Source organism: Geotrypetes seraphini, chromosome 3, assembly GCF_902459505.1.
Source record: "Geotrypetes seraphini chromosome 3, aGeoSer1.1, whole genome shotgun sequence".
Taxonomy (NCBI): domain Eukaryota; kingdom Metazoa; phylum Chordata; class Amphibia; order Gymnophiona; family Dermophiidae; genus Geotrypetes; species Geotrypetes seraphini.
Genome location: NC_047086.1, coordinates 178,412,527 through 178,434,945, shown reverse-complemented (window position 1 = coordinate 178,434,945; position 22,419 = coordinate 178,412,527). Strand labels below are relative to the sequence as shown.

The 22,419-nt window shown below is 46.4% G+C and overlaps 1 protein-coding gene across 5 annotated transcripts in view; it reads left to right on the top strand.

Annotated features, from left to right (window-relative positions):
* WTAP (WT1 associated protein) overlaps nt 1–22,419 on the top strand; it is a 252,683-nt gene that overhangs the window by 45,583 nt on the left and 184,681 nt on the right. For all 5 annotated transcript variants that reach the window (XR_004538971.1, XM_033939910.1, XM_033939912.1 and 2 more), the window contains one exon: nt 13,262–13,320. Coding sequence is in view for 4 of the 5 variants with exons in the window: in XM_033939910.1 (XP_033795801.1) it covers nt 13,262–13,320 (59 nt within the window). In the remaining variant the exon portion in view is untranslated. The remainder of the gene's footprint in view (nt 1–13,261; nt 13,321–22,419) is intronic.

The following is a 22,419-nucleotide window of genomic DNA, read 5'->3' as shown; positions in this document are numbered from 1 at the left end:
ATGCTGATTATATCTATGCTTGGAAGAGTAGTAAAAAGGGTGTCTTGAAGTACTGAAATACTGTTGGGATGATTGTTATTGAGGTGTGATTGAGGAACTTGCATCTTTGACAAGGTTGTCATGCATTCATTATGCTTTTTTATTTTTCTGTAGCCTCAATAGAATCTTCAAATAAACATAGAAACATAGAAATAGACGGCACATAAGGGCCTACGGCCCATCTAGTCTGCCCACCTTAATGTCCCTCCCCTACCTTTGCCCTGTGAATAGATCCCATGTGCCGATCCCATTTGGCCTTAAAATCAGGCACGCTGCTGGCCTCAATCACCTGTAGTGGAAGACTATTCCAGCGATCAACCAATAGATTATCTCCTAGGCATGAGTTATTTTAGAGGCAGTCAAGGACATTGACATCTATACATAATAATAAGCAGTTTAAATTAACATGGGGTCAATTGACTAATTATGTTCATTCTGATTAAATTGAATTATATCTTTATTTTCCGTTTTAGATTGCATATCCAGGATCGGTGGGTGGGATGGAGGGGGTGTGTATGTTATATACTTAACAAATGTTGTCTGGGATTTTAATTTCATGTATAATTTACTGCTTTTCTTTTTGTTCTCAAACTAGGGTGGGAAGGTGGGGATAATTATCTTGTATTAATATCTGATTTTATCCCAGGACAAGCAGGCAGCATATTCTTGACTGATGGGTGACGGCACCGACGGAGCCCCGGTACGGACAATTTAGTGATTGCACTCTAAGAACTTGGAAAGTTCTAGTAGGCCGCACCGCGCACGCGCGAGTGCCTTCCCGCCCGACAGAGGCGCGCGGGTCCCCAGTTTCTTAGTTTCCGCGGAGCTAAGAAGACGCGTGTTCCAACTGCTGTTGGAAAATTTTTTCAAATTTTTCTCGCCTTCCCGCTCGCGCATTATTTTCTTGTCGTGATTTATTCACCTTATCGTTTCTTTCTTTTATTTAAAAAAAAAAAAAAAAAGGTCAATTTTTTTCGACTTTTTTCCGGTCAGCCCCGGCGGGGCCTGTTAGCATATCGAAGCCTCAGGCTTCGATTTTGCTACGGCCGTTTTTCCCTTCATGCCCCCTTCACCGGGTTTTAAGAAGTGTCAGCGGTGTGCACGTCCTATTTCCCTTTCCGACCCGCACAAGTGGTGCCTTCAGTGTCTGGGTCCGGACCATAGGGCAGAAACGTGCACCCGCTGCAGTTCTCTCCAAAAGAGAACTCTAAAGAATCGCCAAATTCAACAGCAAATTCTTTTCGGTGCCGCCATGGAAGTTCCCCCGGCATTGACACCGTCATCTTCCTCCAAATCGGCACCGGTGACTTCGACACCGCAAGATCCATCCTCGGTGTCGCACCCTGTAGGTAAGCTGGCTAAGAAGCCATCCCCTACTGTCCTTAGCCCGCCAGTCGAACAAGCAGTGAGCCAAGTCCTGCAGACTGTGCGCCGGCCTCGCAAACGCTCCGCTCCTATTGAAGTCACTGCCTCTTCATCGGCATCGACTTCGCCTGAGCGTCGAGCTGCACCGCAGGTACCGAGCAAGAAAAAAGCGGTACCGGTGCCATCGGGACCGTCTCTGGATGAGAGAATAGCATCCATCCTTCAGGTCCAGCTTAAGGAGCAGTTACAACACTTGCTCCCGGCTCTGCTGACTCCGAGCCTTCCAGTGTCGGTACCTACTGAGCATTCGGTGCCGATCGTCGAACAGCCTGTTTTGTCGGCATCGACGTTGTCGGCACCGCAAAAATCTGTTTCTATGCCTGTTCTCTCGGCGGAACCGAAGTCTCTTCGACGCACTGCTTACTCGACTTCGGAGCCGGTGCCGTTCTCTGACACCCGTACTGCTGTACAGTCACCCGGTACGGTGTCCATGAGGTCTGGTAAATCGGTACGCAAAACCAAGCATACCGAACCTTCTACCCCACTTTCTCAGGGCCGTCTGTCATCGGTACGAGACCCTGATTTGTGGGATGATTCTGATGACCCCCTCGATACCGAGGCAGATTATTCCTCAGAGGAGGATGTTACATCGGTGCAGGATCCTGCTGGTAAGCCAGAGCACTCGTCCTTCACCAAGTTTCTTAAGGAGATGTCGGACACCCTTTCCATCCATCTAGAGTCTGACTCTAAAAAATCCAAAGCATTTCTTGATGCTTTGGATTTTGACCAGCCTCCGAAAGAATTTTTAAAGTTACCCCTCCATGACATCTTGAGGGAAACTTTTTACAAAAATTTAGAAACTCCTTTCACCGTTCCAGGAGCCCCTAGGAAGCTAGAATCGCTTTACAAGGTGATTCCTATTCCAGGGTTTGACAAACCCCAACTGCCCCATGAATCTCTGCTGGTGGAGTCCACCCTCAAAAAATCGGCAGGCTCTAGACTTTACCAAAATGCAATGCTGGCCAACCGTTCAGGTAATTATGCGTTTCACTTCTCTTTTTACCTGAAACATTTGATTCAGCAAGTCTCTTCTTTTCAAAAGTATCTTCCTGACCGTAAGCTTCCTGCATTCCACCAGGACCGCCTTGCCAATGCTCCCTGCCTGGGTGATGAGCTCTTTGGAGAATCTATGGATACCACCACTCAAAAGCTCTCTGCCCATGAGACGAGGTGGGATACTTTGCTGAAAAATAAAAAGAAGCCTCCTCCTCCTCGTCCATTTAGACAGCAGCCATCATATCAGAGGCGGTTTTCTGCTCGGCCAGTTCAGCCTCAACCTCCACAACTTGATGCCGGAGAGTCACTAGATGTAGTATATTTGGACTTCAGTAAAGCTTTTGATAGCGTCCCACACCGAAGGTTATTGAACAAGCTGAAGTCGATAGGATTAGGGGACACTTAACTACATGGGTTGAGGATTGGCTGAGTGGTAGACTTCAGAGGGTGGTGGTAAACGGTACCCCATCCAAAACGTCAGGCGTGATCAGTGGAGTGCCGCAGGGGTCGGTCTTGGGCCCGATTCTATTCAACTTATTCATAAGAGATATGACCCAAGGACTTAGAGGAAGGGTATCACTGTTCGCCGACAACGCCAAACTTTGCAACATAGTAGGTAAAAACACCTTGCCTGATAATATGACGCTAGATCTACTGCTGCTAGAACGGTGGTCAGCAACATGGCAGCTAGGCTTCAATGCTAAAAAGTGCAAGGTAATGCACCTGGGAAAGAGAAACCCGCACAGAACTTACATACTAAATGGTGAGACCTTGGCCAAGACCACGACGGAACGTGATCTAGGGGTGATCATTAGTAATGACATGAAGGTTGCTAATCAAGTGGAGAAGGCTTCCTCCAGGGCAAGGCAAGTGATGGGTTGTATCCGTAGAGGTTTTGTCAGCAGGAGACCTGAAGTAGTGATGCCGCTGTACAGGTCCATGGTGAGGCCTCATCTGGAATACTGTGTTCAATTCTGGAGACCACACTACCGGAAAGATGTGCTGAGAATCGAGTCGGTTCAACGTATGGCCACTAGGATGGTCTTGGGGCTCAGGGATCTCACGTATGAAGAAAGACTGAATAAACTACGGCTGTACTCACTTGAGGAACGAAGAGAGAGGGGAGACATGATTGAAACATTTAAGTATATCACGGGCCGTATTGAGTCGGAAGAAGATATCTTCTACCTCAAGGGATCCTCGACCACCAGGGGGCATCCGTTAAAAATCAGGGGAGAGAAGTTCCATAGCGACTACAGAAAATACTTCTTCACTGAAAGAGTAGTGGATCATTGGAACAAACTCCCACTGCAGGTGATTGAGACCAAGAGCGTGTCAGATTTTAAGAGACAATGGGATGTTCACGTGGGATCTCTAAGGGAGTAAAATCAGGGGGGCGGGAATTTGGAATGGACAGACTTGGTGGGCTATAGCCCTTTTCTGCCGTCTTTTCTATGTTTCTATAAAACCTCGGAGGCAGCGGCAACAGCACCAACAAGCACGTCAGCAACAGCCGCCTACCATAAAGCCTGTCACTCAGACTAAGCCGACTCAGCCCTTTTGACTCCCTTCTCCTGGGCATTGCCAGTCTCCCTCCCTCCTGTCCTCTTCCACAGCCCATAGGAGGTCGATTAACCATTTTTCACTCTCAATGGGAGGTAATCACCACCGACCAGTGGGTGCTCTCGAGCATAGCCCATGGCTACTCCCTCAATTTTCAGACTCCCCCGCCGTTAGGCCTGCCAAAAGAGTCTGCTTCCAACAAGTCTCAGTCCCTCCTTCTCGCTCAAGAGGTTCAATCCCTCCTTCTTCTCAATGCCATCGAAGAAGTTCCTCAAGATCAGCGACGTCAGGGTTTTTACTCCCGGTACTTTCTAGTTCCCAAAAAGACCGGAGACCTCAGACCCATCTTAGATCTCAGAGATCTCAACAAATGTTTGGTCAAGGAGAAGTTCAAAATGCTCTCTCTTGCCACCCTCTACCCTCTTCTCGCTCAGGGCGACTGGCTATGCTCCCTCGATCTCAAAGAGGCTTACACACATATTCCTATCCATCTGACGTCCAGGCAATATCTGCGCTTTCTCATCAATCAACATCATTATCAATACAAAGTGCTACCCTTCGGCCTGGCCTCCTCTCCCAGGGTATTCACCAAATGTCTGATTGTGGTAGCGACCTATCTCCGCTCTCACAACTTTCAAGTCTTCCCTTATCTGGACGACTGGTTGATCAAAGCTCATTCCCCTCAGGCGGTTCTGCTTGCCACCAATCAGACCATTCACTTCCTTCGACTATTAGGGTTCGAAATCAATCTACCCAAGTCTCACCTCATTCCGACCCAGCGACTTCAATTTATTGGAGCCGTTCTGGACACTGTTCTGATGAGGGCGTTTCTTCCATCCAACCGCCTTCACGCCATCCTCCATCTCTGTCAGCAGGTGTTTCAACAGATTACCATTTCTGCGAATCACATGATGGTGCTATTGGGGCACATGGCTTCGACAGTACATGTCACATCCTTCGCACGTCTCCACCTGCGTACTCCTCAATGGACCTTAGCGAACCAATGGTCCCAAGCGACGGATCCTTGTTCACAACACATATCTGTGACCTCGTCTCTTCGACAGTCGCTTCTTTGGTGGTTGACATCTTCAAATCTATCCAGAGGTCTGCTGTTCCATCTACCTCCTCATCAACTAGTCATCACCACAGATTCCTCCCCCTACGCCTGGGGAGCTCACTTGAACGAATTCCAAACTCAGGGATTTTGGACTGCCCAGGAAAAGAAACACCACATCAATTTCCTGGAACTCCGAGCGATGTTCTATGCCCTCAAGGCGTTTCAACATCTTCTCTTTCCTCAAGTACTACTCATTTGCACAGACAAACAAGTTGCAATGTACTACATCAACAAACAGGGAGGAACGGGCTCTCGCCTGTTGTGTCAGGAAGCACAACGGATTTGGTCTTGGGCGACAGCTCGTCACTTATTCCTGAAGGCTGTCTACATTCAAGGGGAACAGAATTCCTTAGCAGACAATCTCAGCAGAATTCTTCAACCTCACAAATGGACTCTCGACCCTTTGACTCTCCAGTCCATTTTCGCTCAATGGGGCACTCCTCAGGTGGACCTCTTTGCAGCTCCTCACAATCATCAGCTGCCCCTGTTTTGCTCCAGACTTTACTCTCCTCACCGTCTGGCACCCGATGCATCTCTTCCTATATGCATTTCCTCCTCTACCGCTCATGCTGCGGACATTGTTCAAGCTCAGGAGGGTCCAAGCCACCATGATTCTCATCGCTCCACGTGGCCCAGGCAACATTGGTACTCCCTTCTACTTCAACTCAGTTCCAGGGAACCCATACTTCTTCCACTGTTTCCTTCTCTGCTTTCTCAGCATCAGCAGACCCTACTGCATCCCAACCTACAGTCTCTGCACCTGACAGATTGGTATCTCTCAGGCTGACTTCGGCTCACTCACTCCTTTCTCAGCCTGTCCGCTCTATCATTGATGCTTCCAGGAAACCGGCCACGCTCCAGTGTTATCAACAGAAGTGGTCTCGGTTTTCTTCCTGGTGCCTCTTACATCACCATAATCCCATGTCTCTAGCAGTGGGACTGGTGTTGAACTATCTTCTTTCCTTGTCTGACTCTGGTCTTAAATCTACTTCTATCAGAGTTCACCTTAGTGCCATTGCTGCTTTTCATGAGTCAATTCATGGAAAACCCCTCTCGGCTCATCCTTTGGTTTCTAGGTTCATGAGGGGCCTTTTCAATGTGAAACCACCTCTCAAACCCCCTCCTGTGGTCTGGGATCTCAATGTGGTTCTGTCTGCTTTAATGAAGGCTCCTTTTGAACCTTTGGCCACAGCGCATTTCAAATTCTTTACTTGGAAAGTGGTCTTCCTTATAGCTCTCACTTTTGCCAGGAGGGTCAGTGAGGTGCATGCACTCGTGGCCGATCCACCTTTCACTGTTTTTCACCATGATAAGGTGGTCCTCCGTACACATCCAAAGTTTCTCCCTAAGGTTGTGTCTGACTTTCATCTTAATCAGTCCATTGTCCTACCTGTATTTTTTCCAAAGCCTCATTCTCATCCAGGTGAACATGCTTTGCATACCTTGGACTGTAAACGTCCTTTGGCTTACTATCTTGAACGCACTAAACCTCACAGATCATCTCCTCAACTGTTTTTATCCTTTGATCCGAACAAATTGGGACGTCCTGTTTCTAAGCGTACGTTGTCTAATTGGCTAGCAGCGTGCATTTCATTCTGTTATGCTCAGACCGGACTGATACTGGAAGGTTCTGTCACGGCCCATAGAGTCCGAGCAATGGCAGCATCTGTAGCTTTCCTCCGTTCCACTCCTATTGAGGAAATCTGCAAGGCTGCTACTTGGTCCTCAGTTCATACTTTTACATCTCATTATTGTCTGGATACATTCTCCAGACGGGATGGACACTTCGGCCAGTCTGTTTTGCAAAATTTATTTTCCTAATGGCCAACCTTCCCTCCATCCCTCTTTTTGTTAGCTTGGAGGTCACCCATCAGTCAAGAATATGCTGCCTGCTTGTCCTGGGATAAAGCACAGTTACTTACCGTAACAGGTGTTATCCAGGGACAGCAGGCAGATATTCTTGCGTCCCTCCCACCTCCCCGGGTTGGCTTCTTAGCTGGCTTATCATAACTGGGGACCGCGCGCCTCTGTCGGGCGGGAAGGCACTCGCGCGTGCGCGGTGCGGCCTACCAGAACTTTCCAAGTTCTTAGAGTGCAATCACTCTAAAATTGTCTGTACCGGGGCTCCGTCGGTGCCGTCACCCATCAGTCAAGAATATCTGCCTGCTGTCCCTGGATAACACCTGTTACGGTAAGTAACTGTGCTTTCTGGAACAAAACGAATGGCTCTGCTCTCTAGACCTCAGAGGCCTACACACATATCTCCATACACCCTGCTTCACAGGAAGTTTCTGCGCTTTCATGTAGTTCACCAACACTTCCAGTACAAAGTTTTGCCATTTGCCCTGGCTTCTTCACCAAGATTATTCTCCACGTGCCTAGTGGTTGTGGCTGCAGCCCTGCACATTCATGGATTTCAAGTATTTCCATATCTAGACGATTGGCTGATAAAAGCTGCCTTACCTCAAAATGTGCTTTCCACAATACAGTTGACAATAACATTTTTTCAACAACTAAGGTTCGAAGTCAACTTTCCAAAGTCAACTTCAACCATCCCAAAAACCGCAATACATAGGAGCCCTTCTTGACACTGTTCGTCTATGGCCTTTTCTACCTCAACAGACATGACACTTTGCTTCAATTTTGCAAACAAGTTTCTCTTCTACAAACCATTTCAGCCAGACAGATGATGCAGCTCTTGGGACATACGGCATCTACAGTCCATGTTACACCCTTTGCAAGGCTCAGTGGACCCTAGCATCTCAATGGTCTCAGGCTCGCGATCCTTTCTCTCAAAAGATTGGAATTCAGCCCATCTCTTTGTCAATTGCTTCAGTGGTTGATCGATCTGACCATTCTTTCCAGGAATCTACTATTACACATACCTCTGCATCAGAAAGTGCTCACCATGTATACTTGGGGTGTGCACCTGGATGGTCTTCGCTCACAAGATCGCTGGTCTGCTCAAGAGAAAACATTACACATCAACCTATTAGAGCTGAGAGCTATTCAAAATGCTCTAAGAGCCTTTCAGAGCAGTATTTCCAAGTCCTAGTTCACACGGACAATCAAGTAGCGATATATTACATCAACAAGCAAGGAGGAACCACCTCTCTTCCTCTCTTGTCAAGAAGCCAAGTACATTCGGAACTGGACGATTGCTCAAAACATTTCTCAAGGCCATATATGTAAAAGGGTCACAGAACACTCTAGCTGACAAACTCAGCAGATTTCTTTGACCGCACAAGTGGACCCTCAACTCCAAAGTATTACACAACGTTTTTTTTACTATGTGGGACTCCTCAGATAGATCTGTTTGCCTCTCCCCACAATCACAAATTGCCTCAATACTGTTCCTGTCAGTATTCTCCTCAACGTCTGGAAATAGATGCTTTTCTTCTGGATTGGACAGACATATTCCTATATGCATTTCCACCAATCCCTCTCATTCTCAAGAAGTTAGTCAAACTCAAGCGATAGTCAGCCACCATGATCCTGATAGCTCCTCAGTGGCCCAGACAACCTTGGTACTCCCTTCTACTTCAGCTGAGTGCCAGGGATCCAATTCCCTTGCAAATCTTTCCATCTCTGCTCACTCAGAGTCAAGGGTCTCTTACATCCCAATCTGAAATCATTACACCTCATAGCTTGGTACCTCTTGACCTGACTTCAGCAGATCCTAATCTGTCTAACACAGTACAAGCCATTATAGCTCTTGTAGAAAGCCCTCTACTCGGCAATGTTATCAACAGAAGTGGTGATGTTCTAATATGTGGTGTACACTCCACCACCAAGATGCTCCATCTTTGTCTCTGTCATCAGTATTGGATTATCTTCTCCATCTTTCCAATTCTGGCCTAAAAACTACTTCGTTTAGAGTTCACCTTGATGCTATTAATGCTTTTCACGTTCCTGTCATCAATAAATCTCTGGCCTCTCATCCTCTTGTTTCCAGGTATATGAAAGGACTTTTCAATTCCAAACCTTCACTCAAGCTGCCTCCAATTGTCTGGGATATTAATATAGTCCTAACCACTTTGATGAAACCAACATTTGAACCAATGGCTTCTACTCAAGCTTCTTACTTGGAAAGTTGTCTTATTGATTTCTCACACCTTTGCCGGTCGACTGAGTGAATTTCAAGCATTGGTGTCGAACCTGTCATTCACAGTATTCCATCTTGATAAGGTGATTCTCTGCACTCATCCTAAATTCCTCCTGAAAGTGGTCATGAAATTTCATCTAAATCAATCTATTGTGCTACCAGTTTTCTTCCCAAAGCTTCATGCTCATCCTGGAGAAACAGCGCTTCACACGTTTTAAATGTGCCTTGGCTTTCTGCATACAATGAGCTAAATCACATAGGACTGTACCTCAACTGTTCATCTCCTTTGATCCTAACAGATTTGGCAAGCCTGTAACCAAAAGAACTATTTCCACATGGCTAGTGGTCTGTATTTCTTTCTGCTATGCTTAGGCTGGGCTGCAGCGCGAGGATTGTGTTAACAGCACACAAAGTCTGAGCTATGGCAGTATCAGTTGCTTGCTTATGTTCCACTCCTATTGATGAAATTTGCAAAGCAGCTACTTGGTCTTCAATTCACACATTTAACATCTCACTACTGTCTAGAATCCTATTCAAGATGAGATGGTTGTTTTGGCCAAGCAGTACAGAATTAATTTTCTTCTTAATGGCCAACTCTTCCTCCGCCCCATTTCAGTCAGCTAGGGAGTCCCACATGTGAGACTATGCTGCCTGCTTGTCCTAGGATAAAGCAGTTACTTACCGTAACAGATGTTATCTGGGGGACAGAAGGCAGATATTCTCACATCCCTCCCACCTCCCCTGGTTGGCTTCTTAGCTTGCTTATGGAACTGAGGAACCGCGAGCCTACGTCAGATGGGAAGGCACTCGTGCATGTGCAGTGTGGGCAGTGACAGTTCACTTTTAACATTGTACTGGGCTCCGTTGATGACATCATCCACATGTGAGAATATCTGCCTGCTTTCCCCGGATAACATCTGTTAACAGTAAGAAATTGTTCTTTCTACTAAAGGTGGTCTCAGCTTTTCACGTCAATCAAGAGATTTGTTTGTCCACTTTTCACCCTATGGGCTTGGTTAAACAGGACAGGATTTTGCAGAGGCTGGATGTGCAAAGAGTTCTACTTCACTATCTGGAGAGGACCAATGATTCCCATCTATCCGATCATCTTTTTGTGTTGACCAGTCAATCAAGATGAGGCAGGCTAGCCTCTAAGGCTTCGATTATCAGATGAATTCACATGGCAATTTCTTCATATATTGCCTTCGGAAAACAACTACCTATCTTTTACAGCCCTTGTGACTAGGAGTGTTGCTGCTTCCTGAGCAGAGTTCCAGACTGTTCCACCTAATGAAATCTGTAGAGCAGCCACTTGGTCTACTCTTCATACCTTTACAAGATTCTATAGAGTGGATGTGGCTGCCCGAGAGGATGCTGCATTTAGGGCCTCAGAGCTGCGGGTAGGCTCATCTGTCCTTCTCTAGATGTCTGGCACTGCTTTGGTACATAAAATTCAGTACAGAATGCTATGTCTTTGCAACAAAATGGAAGATTAGGTTCTTACTTCAGTAATTTTTCTGTTATAAGGCGTAGGATTCTGTGCGGCCCACCCTGTTCAGACTTGCAATTCGCTGTATGCTGCCTTAGACGTTTCTGGGATCTGTCACAGGACTTCTCCTGTCTTTTGGATGAATATTTTAAAAAAACCCAAACCAACGGAAAACAAAGGTACAGCAGTATGAATAATAATTTTTTCTTAAATTTTGGGAGATTTTGTACGATAGTGCTACCGTGTTTCCCCGAAAATAAGACAGTGTCGTATTAATTTTGGGCTCAAAAAATGCACTAGGTCTTATTTTCAGGTAGGGCTTATTTTTTTTATGTACTTGAAAATCTCTCCCATCCTCTTTCCTTTTTCTTGCACACATGTGCAGCATCTTTCCTCCCCTCTCACCCATCCCCTTGTGCCTTCCCTCTGCAGTATCTTTCTATCCCTCCATCCTCCTATGCAGCAGAACCCTTGCTCAGCTTCTATCCTTCCCTCCCTCTCTCCCATCCCTTGTGCAGCAGAACCCTTGAGCCCCCCCTGCACCGCCGAATCCCCGCTAACCCTCCATCCTTCCCTCCCATCTGAACCTCGCCGACCACGAGCCATACCTTCCTCCAGTACAGCATCGGGCCGGAATCACTCTAAACAGGCTTCATGGCCGCCTCTGTCATCAGTACATAGAAGGCCCCAACGAGAGAAGGCTGCGAAGCCTGTTTAAAGTGATGCTGGTCTGAAGCTGCTCTGAAGGGAGGTATGTATAGCTTGAGAGAATGGAGGGTCAGTGGGGGTTTGGCAGGGATGGTGGGTGGGGGGAAACGCTGCTGCCGGTGACTAGGGCTTATTTTCAGGGGTAGGGCTTATATTAAGACGTACCCCAAAAATCATGCTAGTGCTTATTTTTGGGATAGGTCTTATTTTCAGGGAAACACGGTACTGGTACATAGCAGGTTGGATCCTGGATATTCCTAAGTTATGAGTTCATGGTTCTTTTGTCAAGAGTTACAGAGCAAAACAGAAATGTAGTTTGTCTCTGGAGAAGTTCCCCATACCCCCTGCTTCTCTTCTATTGCAGTGGATTTCAATTGCTTTGGTATTAACTGAATTGGGAACAATTCTCCACTGGTGAAGGGGAGTTGAAAGATGCGAGTGACATCCTTCTGCAACGTTTGTGACTAAACCAGGACAACAGCATTAGTATAGAATCCTATGTCTTATATCAGAAAGATTACCAAGGTATAGTACTGCTGGATTCAAGGAAACATTTTTCGATTTGATTTGTCCTATTGAATCAAAACGGTTTTTATTCGATTTGCTTTTCCCACCCAATTGGGTGGTGTTTTTTTTTTCCCTCAAACATTCTGGTGGGTTTATTTTGTAGCCTTTCCACCCCTCCCTCTCTTTGCCTTCTCCAATCCTACACAGGTGCTGTGATGTAAACAAAACAAAGACTTTTCTTCTCTCTGTTAGGTTCTAGCTCATGCTCGCTGTCTAACATCAGCTTTGGCAGGATACACATTTCAAATCTGACATATTGTAATCACAAAATCGAAAATAAAATTATTTTTTTTTAACCTTCCACTGCCATATTCAACATTTGTTTCTTTCCCACTGTTTACCTTCTCTCCATCCCTGCACTGTCTACCTTCTCTCCATCCCTGCATTGTGTCCTGTGTCAAACCTCTCTATTCCCCTCCATGCAGTCTCTCTCCCTTCCTCCCTTCCATTATTATGTGCATTATTTCTCTCTCTCCCCATGCACCATCTCTCCCTGCCCTCTACCCTGTGTCCAACATTTCTCCCTCTTCTTCCTCCCTTTCACCATATGCAGGATTTCTCCTTCTTTCTACCTCTTTTTTTCATCTCTCCCTTCTCCTCCGTCTCAATAATTCTTCCTCTCTGCCTTGTGCAGCAGCTTTCCTCCACTCCCCCTGAGCAGCAGCTTTTCTGTCCTCTTCCATCTCCTTGTGCAGCAGCTTTCCATCCTTCCCTCCCATCCCCCTGTGCAGCAGCTTTTCACGCCTCCCATCCTCCTGTGAGACCTGGCATACCTCAGAGACTCCCAAAGCAGCAGCAGCAAGAGGCAGCGCTGTGAACAGGCTGATTGCGGCCTGCCCCACCAGGCTTCCCTCTGCTGTGTCATCAGTGATGTGGCAGAGGGAAGGCCCAATGGAGCAGGCCAGAAGCAGCTCCTTCAGAGTGCTGCCTCTGTTGACGGCGCTTTAGGAGGCCTGGAGATATGTTAGGTCTTGCTGGAGGGGGGATTCGCTGAATTGGTGAGTTTGATTTTTTTTTTTTTTTCAGTCAACGAATCAATTCACCAGAGTAAATCGGTGAATCGATTTGAATCAGCAGATTGGGCAGCACTACCAAGGTAAGAACCTAATCTTCCATTTGCCATCCTTTGTTAATAAATAGTGTAACTTGATTCATTAAATAAAATGGCCCTTCAGATTTGCACTGTGTATTGTATTAAAAGTGTGCTGCATATATTTTTGTGTATTTAACATCTTGCTTATTTTAACAATAGGTGGAAGCAGTATGAAGCATATGTACAAGCTTTGGAGAGCAAGTATACAGATCTTAACTGTAAGTATATAGTTTAAGGTATCAGTCTGTGCTTATTACATCTGTAATTATTCATTTGAACTCTCAGGAACTGCAGTTTTCTGTGTCACCCTGAGAGTATGTGTGTGTGTGTTTTAATCTTTATTAATTTTCACATATATTTTAACCAAAATGTTAAAATTATGTTGTGTAAATGGTAGACTTCAGGATCAAAAAGGCTGAAATATCTCTTATGGTTAACTGGAAACCTGGGATATGCTTTTAATATGAACTTTGAGTTCCACTCCACTGCTGTCTTAAAACAGACTTTCTTATAGAAAATGAGTTAAATCTAATGGAATACTTAGACTTCTCTTCACTTAAGATAGGATCTCCCCCATTCATATTCTCCTCCTTTTTTTTTTTTCTTCCTCAGATTTCCCTTTCCTTTTCCTACTCATCTTTTGATTTCAGTCAGTATTTTGAGTGATTACTAGGGAAAGCAGAATGCTTCTTGCTCCTAATTTTAGAAAGTTGCACATCCAAATTTGCGCGCACAAGTTATAGAATAAGGTCAGTTGTGCATGTAACCTGATAATGAGCTGGTAATGAGCAATGGGCTGTAATTGATCTCTCTCACTCTCTCTTTCTCTCTCTCTCTCTCACTCTCTCACTCTCTCACTCACTCTCTCACTCAAAAATTTTGGCTGCTGGTAGGTAAGTCAACTGAGGGTACAACTTGACCAGCAGACATGTACCATGAAGTTACAACTTTACCAGCAGACATATACCATGAAGTACTTCCAAGATTTGCAATACAAGCCTTTATAGTGAAGTGAAGCAATTTTCACTGTTTTTCAGATTCAAATATCTTTAATATGCTTTAAAAAAAAAAAAAAAAAAATCATTTGAAAGAGCATGTTTTTTGCTACAGAAACTATCCTGTTTCATCTTGGACCCGAGGCAGCATATTCTCACACATGGGTGACGTTGCCGACGGAGCCCCGCAGCGGACAGCCTCGAAAGCAAACTTGCTTGAAGATCTCGAACTTTCGAGTGCTGCACCGCACATGCGCACGTGCCTTCCTGCCCAAACAAGGGGGCGCATCTCCTGTGAGGATCCTCAGTTTGGTTTTTTTGCGCGGAGCCAGGAAGACACGTTTTCCTTAGCTTCGCAGTGGAATCTGCCTTCTCTTCACCGCGGCTGCTTCTTTTTCTTTAAAAGTTTGGTCGCCGTGTCTCTTCTTTGTTTATTTCTTTTTTTTTTTTTTATAATTCTTTATTCATTTTTAAAACTTTCATCAAGTGTACAACAATCATAATAAACACAATTAATCAGAGCACTTGCATATCTTATCATTGTAATCTAAAAATACAAATGTAACCCTCTCCCCACTCTCCCTCAAAGCCCTTCATTCATAATAAGAAACCTATATTTGTATCCCTCCCCCCTCCCAATACTATATGGTGTATAACTAATAGAAAAATGGCATTTAATCATGACAAAAAGACGTTAATGGCTCCCAAATTTTAATAAAATTATTATAATTTCCATTTTGTATCGCTATTGCTCTTTCCATTCTATATATGTGACATAATGAATTCCACCAAAAATTAAAATTCAGCCTACTATGATCTTTCCAATTATTAGTAATATTGTGTTCTTTTTTTTAATTTTTGTGTGGTCGGTGAGTCTTGGGCCTAGGCCCAACAGCTCACTTTGTTCGGCACGGACTTAATTTTTTTCTATGTCCCGGCCTCTTACCGGGTTTAAACGTTGTCGCCAGTGTAATCGGGTGATTTCGGTCACCGATCCTCACTGTCGCTGGTTACAGTGTTTAGGTTCGGTCCATTCCCCGGAAGATTGTCACCGTTGCCTTACTTTTACACCTCGAGCTTTTCGTCGTCTGTGTGCCCAGTTCCTTCAACTCTTCGGTGACATGGAACAGTCTTCGGACAAAGCCTTGACCCCGGCGGCCGCCCCGGTCTCGAAGGCATCGACTCCGACTTCAACGACACACCCGGTCTCGAAGGCCTTTGCTTCGGCTGGAGCTTCAGCCTCGACCGTACCTTCCATTTCTGTAGCGACTTCGACGCCCGTGAAAGTTTCCACGAAGCCAACGGTGAAGACGTCCTCGGGGGGTAAGTCTCCTGGGTCTCTTTCAGGTGACATACCTAAGAAGCCACCAGAGTCCTCCTCACGCCTCTCTTCCAAGCATGTCTCCAAGACATAAGGGAATACTCACCTTCGAGGTCGCCCTCTTCGGAGCGCACTGCTGCACCTACGAGATCAGATTCTTCTGTCTCGATGCCGATGCTCGAGGACATGCTAAAATCCATCCTGACCACTCAGATATCCTCCATCGTGGCTCAATTGGTCCCGTCCTCGACACTGCCTCGGGTTGACCAGTCTGTAGCACATCCGGATCCTCCTGTCCTCGTGCCTCGGGGCAGGTCTCGTACTCCGAAGCAACTGTCCTCCAGTGATTCTTCTCCTGAGTTGCCTTGATCGAAGCACCGTTTGAAGCATTCCAGACATCTTGCTTCAAAGATTCGTCGTGACTCTGGATACCGAGACTTCGCTGCCTGTATCTTGGCGTAATATACAGACCCCCAAGACAACAGGATGACCTAGATAATGAATTAATCGGAGATATAGAGAATATCACCTTGCGTGGGGACACAGTATTGTTAGGTGACTTCAACATGCCTGATGTGGATTGGGACACGCTTTCCTCTGCTTCTGGCAGCAGCAGGAGGCTATTAAACTCTATGAAGGGAGCAAGACTCAGGCAACTGGTGTTGGAACCAACAAGGGATCAGGCAATACTGGACCTGATACTTACCAATGGAGAAAGTGTCACAAAGGTATCGGTGGGCGACACATTGGCCTCCAGTGACCACAACATGGTATGGTTCAATCTCAGGAAAGGTTTCATTAAATCTACCACACTGACCAAGGTCCTCAAATTCAAGGACACAAACTTCAAAGAAATGGGAGACTTCGTTCACCAGGCGCTACAAAGCCAAGCAGAAACAGATAATGTGGAAGAAATGTGGTCGACTTTGAAAGCCACCATACAAGAAGCAACAAACCGCTATGTTAAATCAGTAAGTAAACGGCGAAGGAACAATAAGCCACAGTGGTTCTCTGCAGAGATTTCGGACCTCATCAAGGAGAAGAAAAAAGCATTCATCTCTTACAAGCAATCAGGGAAACAGGACTCTAGGGAAGTCTATCTGGCCAAGTCAAAAGCCGTCAAAACAGCAGTTAGGGAGGCCAAATTCCGCATGGAGGAGTCTCTAGCAAAGAACATCCAGAAAGGAGATAAATCCTTCTTCAGGTATATCAGTGATAGAAATAAGAACTCAGGCGGGATAGTACGTCTTAGGAAACCAGATGGAGACTATGTAGAAGCAGACTCGGAAAAAGCCCAACTGTTAAATGAATACTTCTGCTCAGTCTTCACCTGCGAGGCGCCAGGACTCGGCCCTCAGCTACAGACAAGGATTGACGCAGATGACCCGTTTAGTAATTTCGAGTTTACACCCAGCGGTTTCTACTGCGAGCTGTCAAAGCTTAAGGTTAACAAGGCAATGGGGCCTGACAACCTACACCCCAGGGTGCTCAGGGAGTTGTGTGATGTCTTGGCGGAACCGCTATCCGCGCTCTTCAATCTCTCCCTTAGTATGGGTAGCGTCCCGTTGGACTGGAAGACGGCTATCATAATTCCACTCCACAAGAAAGGCTTCAAGATGGAGACAGCAAACTACAGACCGGTGAGTCTCACATCAATAGTGTGCAAACTAATGGAAACTCTAATCAAACGCCAATTGGATATGATTCTGAATGAGGAGAATCTACAGGATCCCCGTCAACATGGATTTACTAAGGGGAGATCCTGCCAATCCAACCTGATCAGCTTCTTTGACTGGGTGACGAGGAAGATGGATGTTGGAGAGTCCCTGGACATCGTGTACCTGGACTTCAGTAAAGCATTCGATAGCGTACCACACCGCAGGTTACTGAGCAAGATGAGTTCTATAGGATTGGGCGACACATTGACAAAATGGGTTGGGAACTGGCTTGGAGGTAGGCTTCAGAGGGTAGTGGTGAACGGCACCCCCTCCGAAATGACGGAGGTAATCAGTGGAGTGCTGCAGGGCTCGGTCCTGGGCCCGATCCTATTCAACATCTTTATAAGAGACTTGGCAGAAGGGCTGCGAGGTAAAATAACATTATTCGCCGATGACGCCAAACTAAGCAATGTAGTGGGCAAAAGCACAACAGACATAAATTCAATGTCCGACAACATGATGCACGACCTACTCCTACTGGAGCGCTGGTCTAGGTCCTGGCAACTCAGCTTCAATGGCAAAAAATGCAAAGTCATGCACCTGGGCAGCCAAAGTCCATGCAAGACTTACACCCTTAATGGCGAGATCCTAACAAGAACTGAAGCAGAACGAGACTTAGGGGTGATCGTCAGTGAGAACATGAAGACTGCCAATCAAGTGAAGCAAGCTTCATCCAAGGCAAGGCAAATCATAGGTTGCATAGAAACATAGAAAAAGCGGCAGAAAAGGGCTATAGCCCACCAAGTCTGCCCATTCCAAGTATCCCCCCCCCTTGAATTTACTCCCTTAAAGATCCCACGTGAGTATCCCATTTTTTCTTAAAATCCGTCACGCTGCTGGCCTTTATCACCTGGGGTGGGAGTCTGTTCCAATGATCCACCACTCTTTCAGTGAAGAAGTACTTCCTGGGATCGCCATGAAACTTCCCTCCCCTGATTTTCAGCGGATGCCCTCTGGTGGTCGAGGGTCCCATGAGCCAGAAGATATCATCTTCTGACTCAATGTGTCCCGTGATGTACTTATACGTTTCAATCATACGCAGGAGTTTTGTCAGCCGTAAGCCTGAAGTCATTATGCCATTGTATAGATCCATGGTGAGGCCCCACCTGGAATACTGTGTGCAATTCTGGAGGCCGCATTACCGTAAGGATGTGCTGAGACTGGAGTCGGTCCAGAGAATGGCCACCCGGATGGTCTCGGGACTCAAGGATCTCCCGAGAGGAACGGCTAGATAAGTTGCAGCTGTATTCACTCGAGGAACGTAGAGAGAGGGGTGACATAATCGAGACATTCAAGTATTTCACGGGCTGCATCGAGGTGGAAGAAGATATCTTCTTTTTCAAGGGTCCCGCGGCAACAAGGGGGCATCTGTGGAAAATCAGGGGCGGGAAACTGCACGGAAACACCAGGAAATTCTTCTTCACTGAAAGGGTGGTTGATTGCTAGAATAGTCTTCCACATCAAGTTATTGAGGCCAGCAGCGTGCCTGATTTTAAGGCCAAATGGGATAGACACGTGGGATCTATTCACAGAGAAAGGTAGGGGAGGGTCATTGGGGTGGGCAGACTAGATGGGCCGTGGCCCTTATCTGCCGTCTATTTCTATGTTTCGATCTTCTACCTCAAGGCACGGATCTCGACTACACCAAGCCTCTATCCGAAGCCCTTCCAGGTCGAAGACACCTCCTTCGAAGCCGGCTCGCCGAGACACTTCTCCTCGGGCTTCCACTCATTCAGTGCCTTGCACCCTTGGTATCTCCATGCCCCATGAAGTATCTCCATCATGGGGCATGAAGAGGAAACATTCTCTAACTCCTCCTCACAGTGCAGCTTCTTCTCTAACCATACATCTAGAGTCTGAACCAGTCTCTCAATACTCTAGAGAGACTTCTCCTTCCTACTCAGCAGTTCCAAAGTCTCGTATTCCTTCTCCTCATGCGGGCTCTGATTCCAAGTCCACTTCATTTGCCAAATTTGTATTTGACATGGGACAAGCTCTCAACCTGGACCTTCATTCAGACTCCAAATATACTCCTGAGTATTTGGCAGACATGGAACTTCCTCATCCTCCTAAAGAGTCTTTACGATTGCCCATGACTCCGGTCCTTAAACAGACTTTCATCCGTAACATGGAGACGCCTTATTCCATCACTGCTATTCCATCTAATCTGGAATCCCGTTATCGCACGGTTCCCTGTAAAGGATTTGAGAAGTCCCAACTCTCCCATAAATCCTTGGTGGTGGAATCCTCTTTGAAGAAAGCCCATCCTTCAAAGATCTATGCTGCAGTCCCTCCAGGCAGAGAGGGACGTACTATGGGTAAGTTTGGTCGTTGTTTATACCAGAATTCCATGATGGCAAATAGAATTCTTAACTATAATTATGTTTTCACCAATTATTTCAACCATTTCCTGAAATTGTTACCTTCTTTTTATCCGGATATTTCCAAACCTCGTCTTTCAGAATTCAAACTCATCCTCCAGACTCTGTCTCAGTTGAGACTCTTCATGTTACAAGCCTCATATGATGCCTTTGAATTGTCTTCCCGAGTCTCGGCTTTTGCTGTAGCCATGCGTAGACTGGCCTGGCTACGCATTGTTGACATGGATCCCAACCTCCAGGATCGTTTGGCAAATCTACCTTGTCAGGCCAATGAGTGGTTTGATGACTCTATTGAAGCAGCCACTAAGTGTCTCTCAGAACATGAACGCTCTTTTGCTTCTCTCATTTGCCCTAAACCTAAACCTGCACCAGCTAGAGCAGTGTTCTTCAACTTTTTTACACCTATGGACCGGCGGAAATAAAATAATTATTTCGTGGACCGGCAAACTACTAAGACTGAATTTTTTTTTTAAAAACCATCGCCGCCCCGTCCCCGCGAGCTCGGTCCCACAAACCATCTGATCCCATCCGCACAAGCCTCAAATAGTTATAATTTTATATTGAACATATTTTATTAAAGTATAAAAAGAAACAAAATTCTATACAATTGTCATTTTATAAATACAAATAATACAGGGCAAAAAAAGATCAACAAAAACCCTGTCTCACCTCCCCTTCACATATATCCCCTCTACTATCAAGAAAACTGAATAAGCCAAATTATTACAGAATGCTACACAAATATCATGTAACAGAATACCACAGTCACACATGACAGGAATTGTGTTAGGGGAGTGGAACTAGGGCAACTGCCCCCTGGTCAGAGAGAGCCCTAAGCCAGCTGGAAGCTAAAGAAGCAGTGCCCGGGCTTTGCACTCCCCAGTTATGTCTAGCAAGATACATATTTCAAATCTGATATATTTGAATCACAAGATAGAAATAAAATTATTTTTTTCTACCTTTTGTCGTCTCTGGTTTCTGCTTTCATTGCCTTTTCACTCTCTTCCAGCCAGTGTCTCCCCTAAGAACATAAGAATTGCCACTGCTGGGTCAGACCAGAGGTCCATCATGACCAGCAGTCCGCTCACGTGGCAGCCCTCTGTCTAAGACCAGCACCCTAACGGAGACTAGCCCTACCAGTGTATGTTCTTGTTCAGCAGGAACTTGTATAACTTTGTCTTGAATCCTTGGAGGGTGTTTTCCCCTATAACAGCCTCAGGAAGAGCGTTCCAGCTTTCTACCACAGAACTTCCTTACGTTTGTACGGAATCTATCCCCTTTCAACTTTAGAGAGTGCCCTCTCGTTCTCCCTGCCTTGCAGAGGGTGAACAACCTGTCCTTAGCTACTAAGTCTATTCCCTTCAGTACCTTCAATGTTTCTATCATGTCCCCTCTCAATCTCCTCTGCTCAAGGGAGAAGAGGCCCAGTTTCTCTAATCTTTCGCTATACGGCAACTCCTCCAGCCCCTTAACCATTTTAGTCGCTCTTCTCTGGACCCTTTCGAATAGTACCGTGTCCTTCATGTACGGTGACCAGTGCTGGACGCAGTACTCCAGGTGAGGGCGTACCATGGCCCGGTACAGCAGCATGATAACCTTCTCTGTCTCTTCAGTCCAGCATCTGCCCCTTCCATTCACTGTCTGTCTTTCCCTGCCATCTCTCCTCCTGCCCCCCCCCCAATTTGGTCTGGCATCCATCATCTTCCTTCTGTTCCCCTTGTGGTCTGGCATCTCTGTCCTTCCCTCCCCCCTGTGGTTTTTAGCATCTCTCTCTTCTCATTTCCTCCACTCAGATCTGATATCGTTCTCTGCTTTCTCTTCCCTTTTCTTCTCTGGTCTTCCTTCTCTATTTTCTGCCTCCGTCTAAATTAAATTCTTTCTTACTATTTAGTCCTGTTTCCCTCTTTTCACTGTGTCTACCCACAGTTTGTCACCCCTTTCCCTCACCCCTCCATTATCTTACTATTTTCTTCCCCCTTTATTTATCTCCTCCTTCCATCCAATATATGTTCTTTCCCCACTTCCATTCAGCATCTGCTCTCCCCTCTCAACTGACATCCATCTGCCTTCTGCTCTCTCTCCCTTCTTCTCACTTCCATCATCTGTCCCCTTCTCTCTCTCATCTCCTCCATTCCATCATCTGCCCCTTCGCTCTCTTTCCTCCCCCCCACAACTTCCATCATCTGCCCCCCTTCCCCTCACCTTTGTGGGTCACTTTCTTTCCCCCGAGGGTGGCTCATGTCAGAGGGGAAACTTTGGCCGAGCAGAACCGCTTGCAAGGAACAGTGGAACTTACTTGATTGATGTCGATGCTGGGGCCCGTTGCCGTTTGAAAGGAAAAAAAAAAAGGGACCTGCAAAGGCGAGAGGAAGGGTGACCTCCAGGAAGCTGCTCTTTGCCTTCCTTCAGCGGCCCAAGAGTCCAGACCAACAGCGGCAGCTCAGTGTACTTTTAACTTTGGCACAGAGCTGCCCCTAATCAATAGTTTAGCGCGGTTTCATGAGGCAGCCTCGGGGCCTTTGCTAGACCGGCCAGCTTCGATGATGCAATGTGGGCCGGCCTAGCAAAGGCCCCGAGGCTGCCTTATGAAACCGCGCTAAACTATTGATTAGGGGCAGCTCTGTGCCGAAGTTAAAAGCACACGGAGCTGCTGCTGCTGGTCTGGAGGTGCGGAGACAAGGCAGGAGGCAAACGCGGTGGAAGGCAGGAGTCCCGGCACAGCGACTGCAACAGGAAGTTGCAAGTCAGCTGACGCTGGCCTTTCGTTGCGGCGGGGACCGAATCCTTTGCGGACTGGCAAGATTTTGTTTGCGGACCGGTACCAGTCCGCGGACCGGCGGTTGAAGAACTGTGAGCTAGAGCATTTAAACAGACTCCACGTCGTTACCCACAGAAAACAACT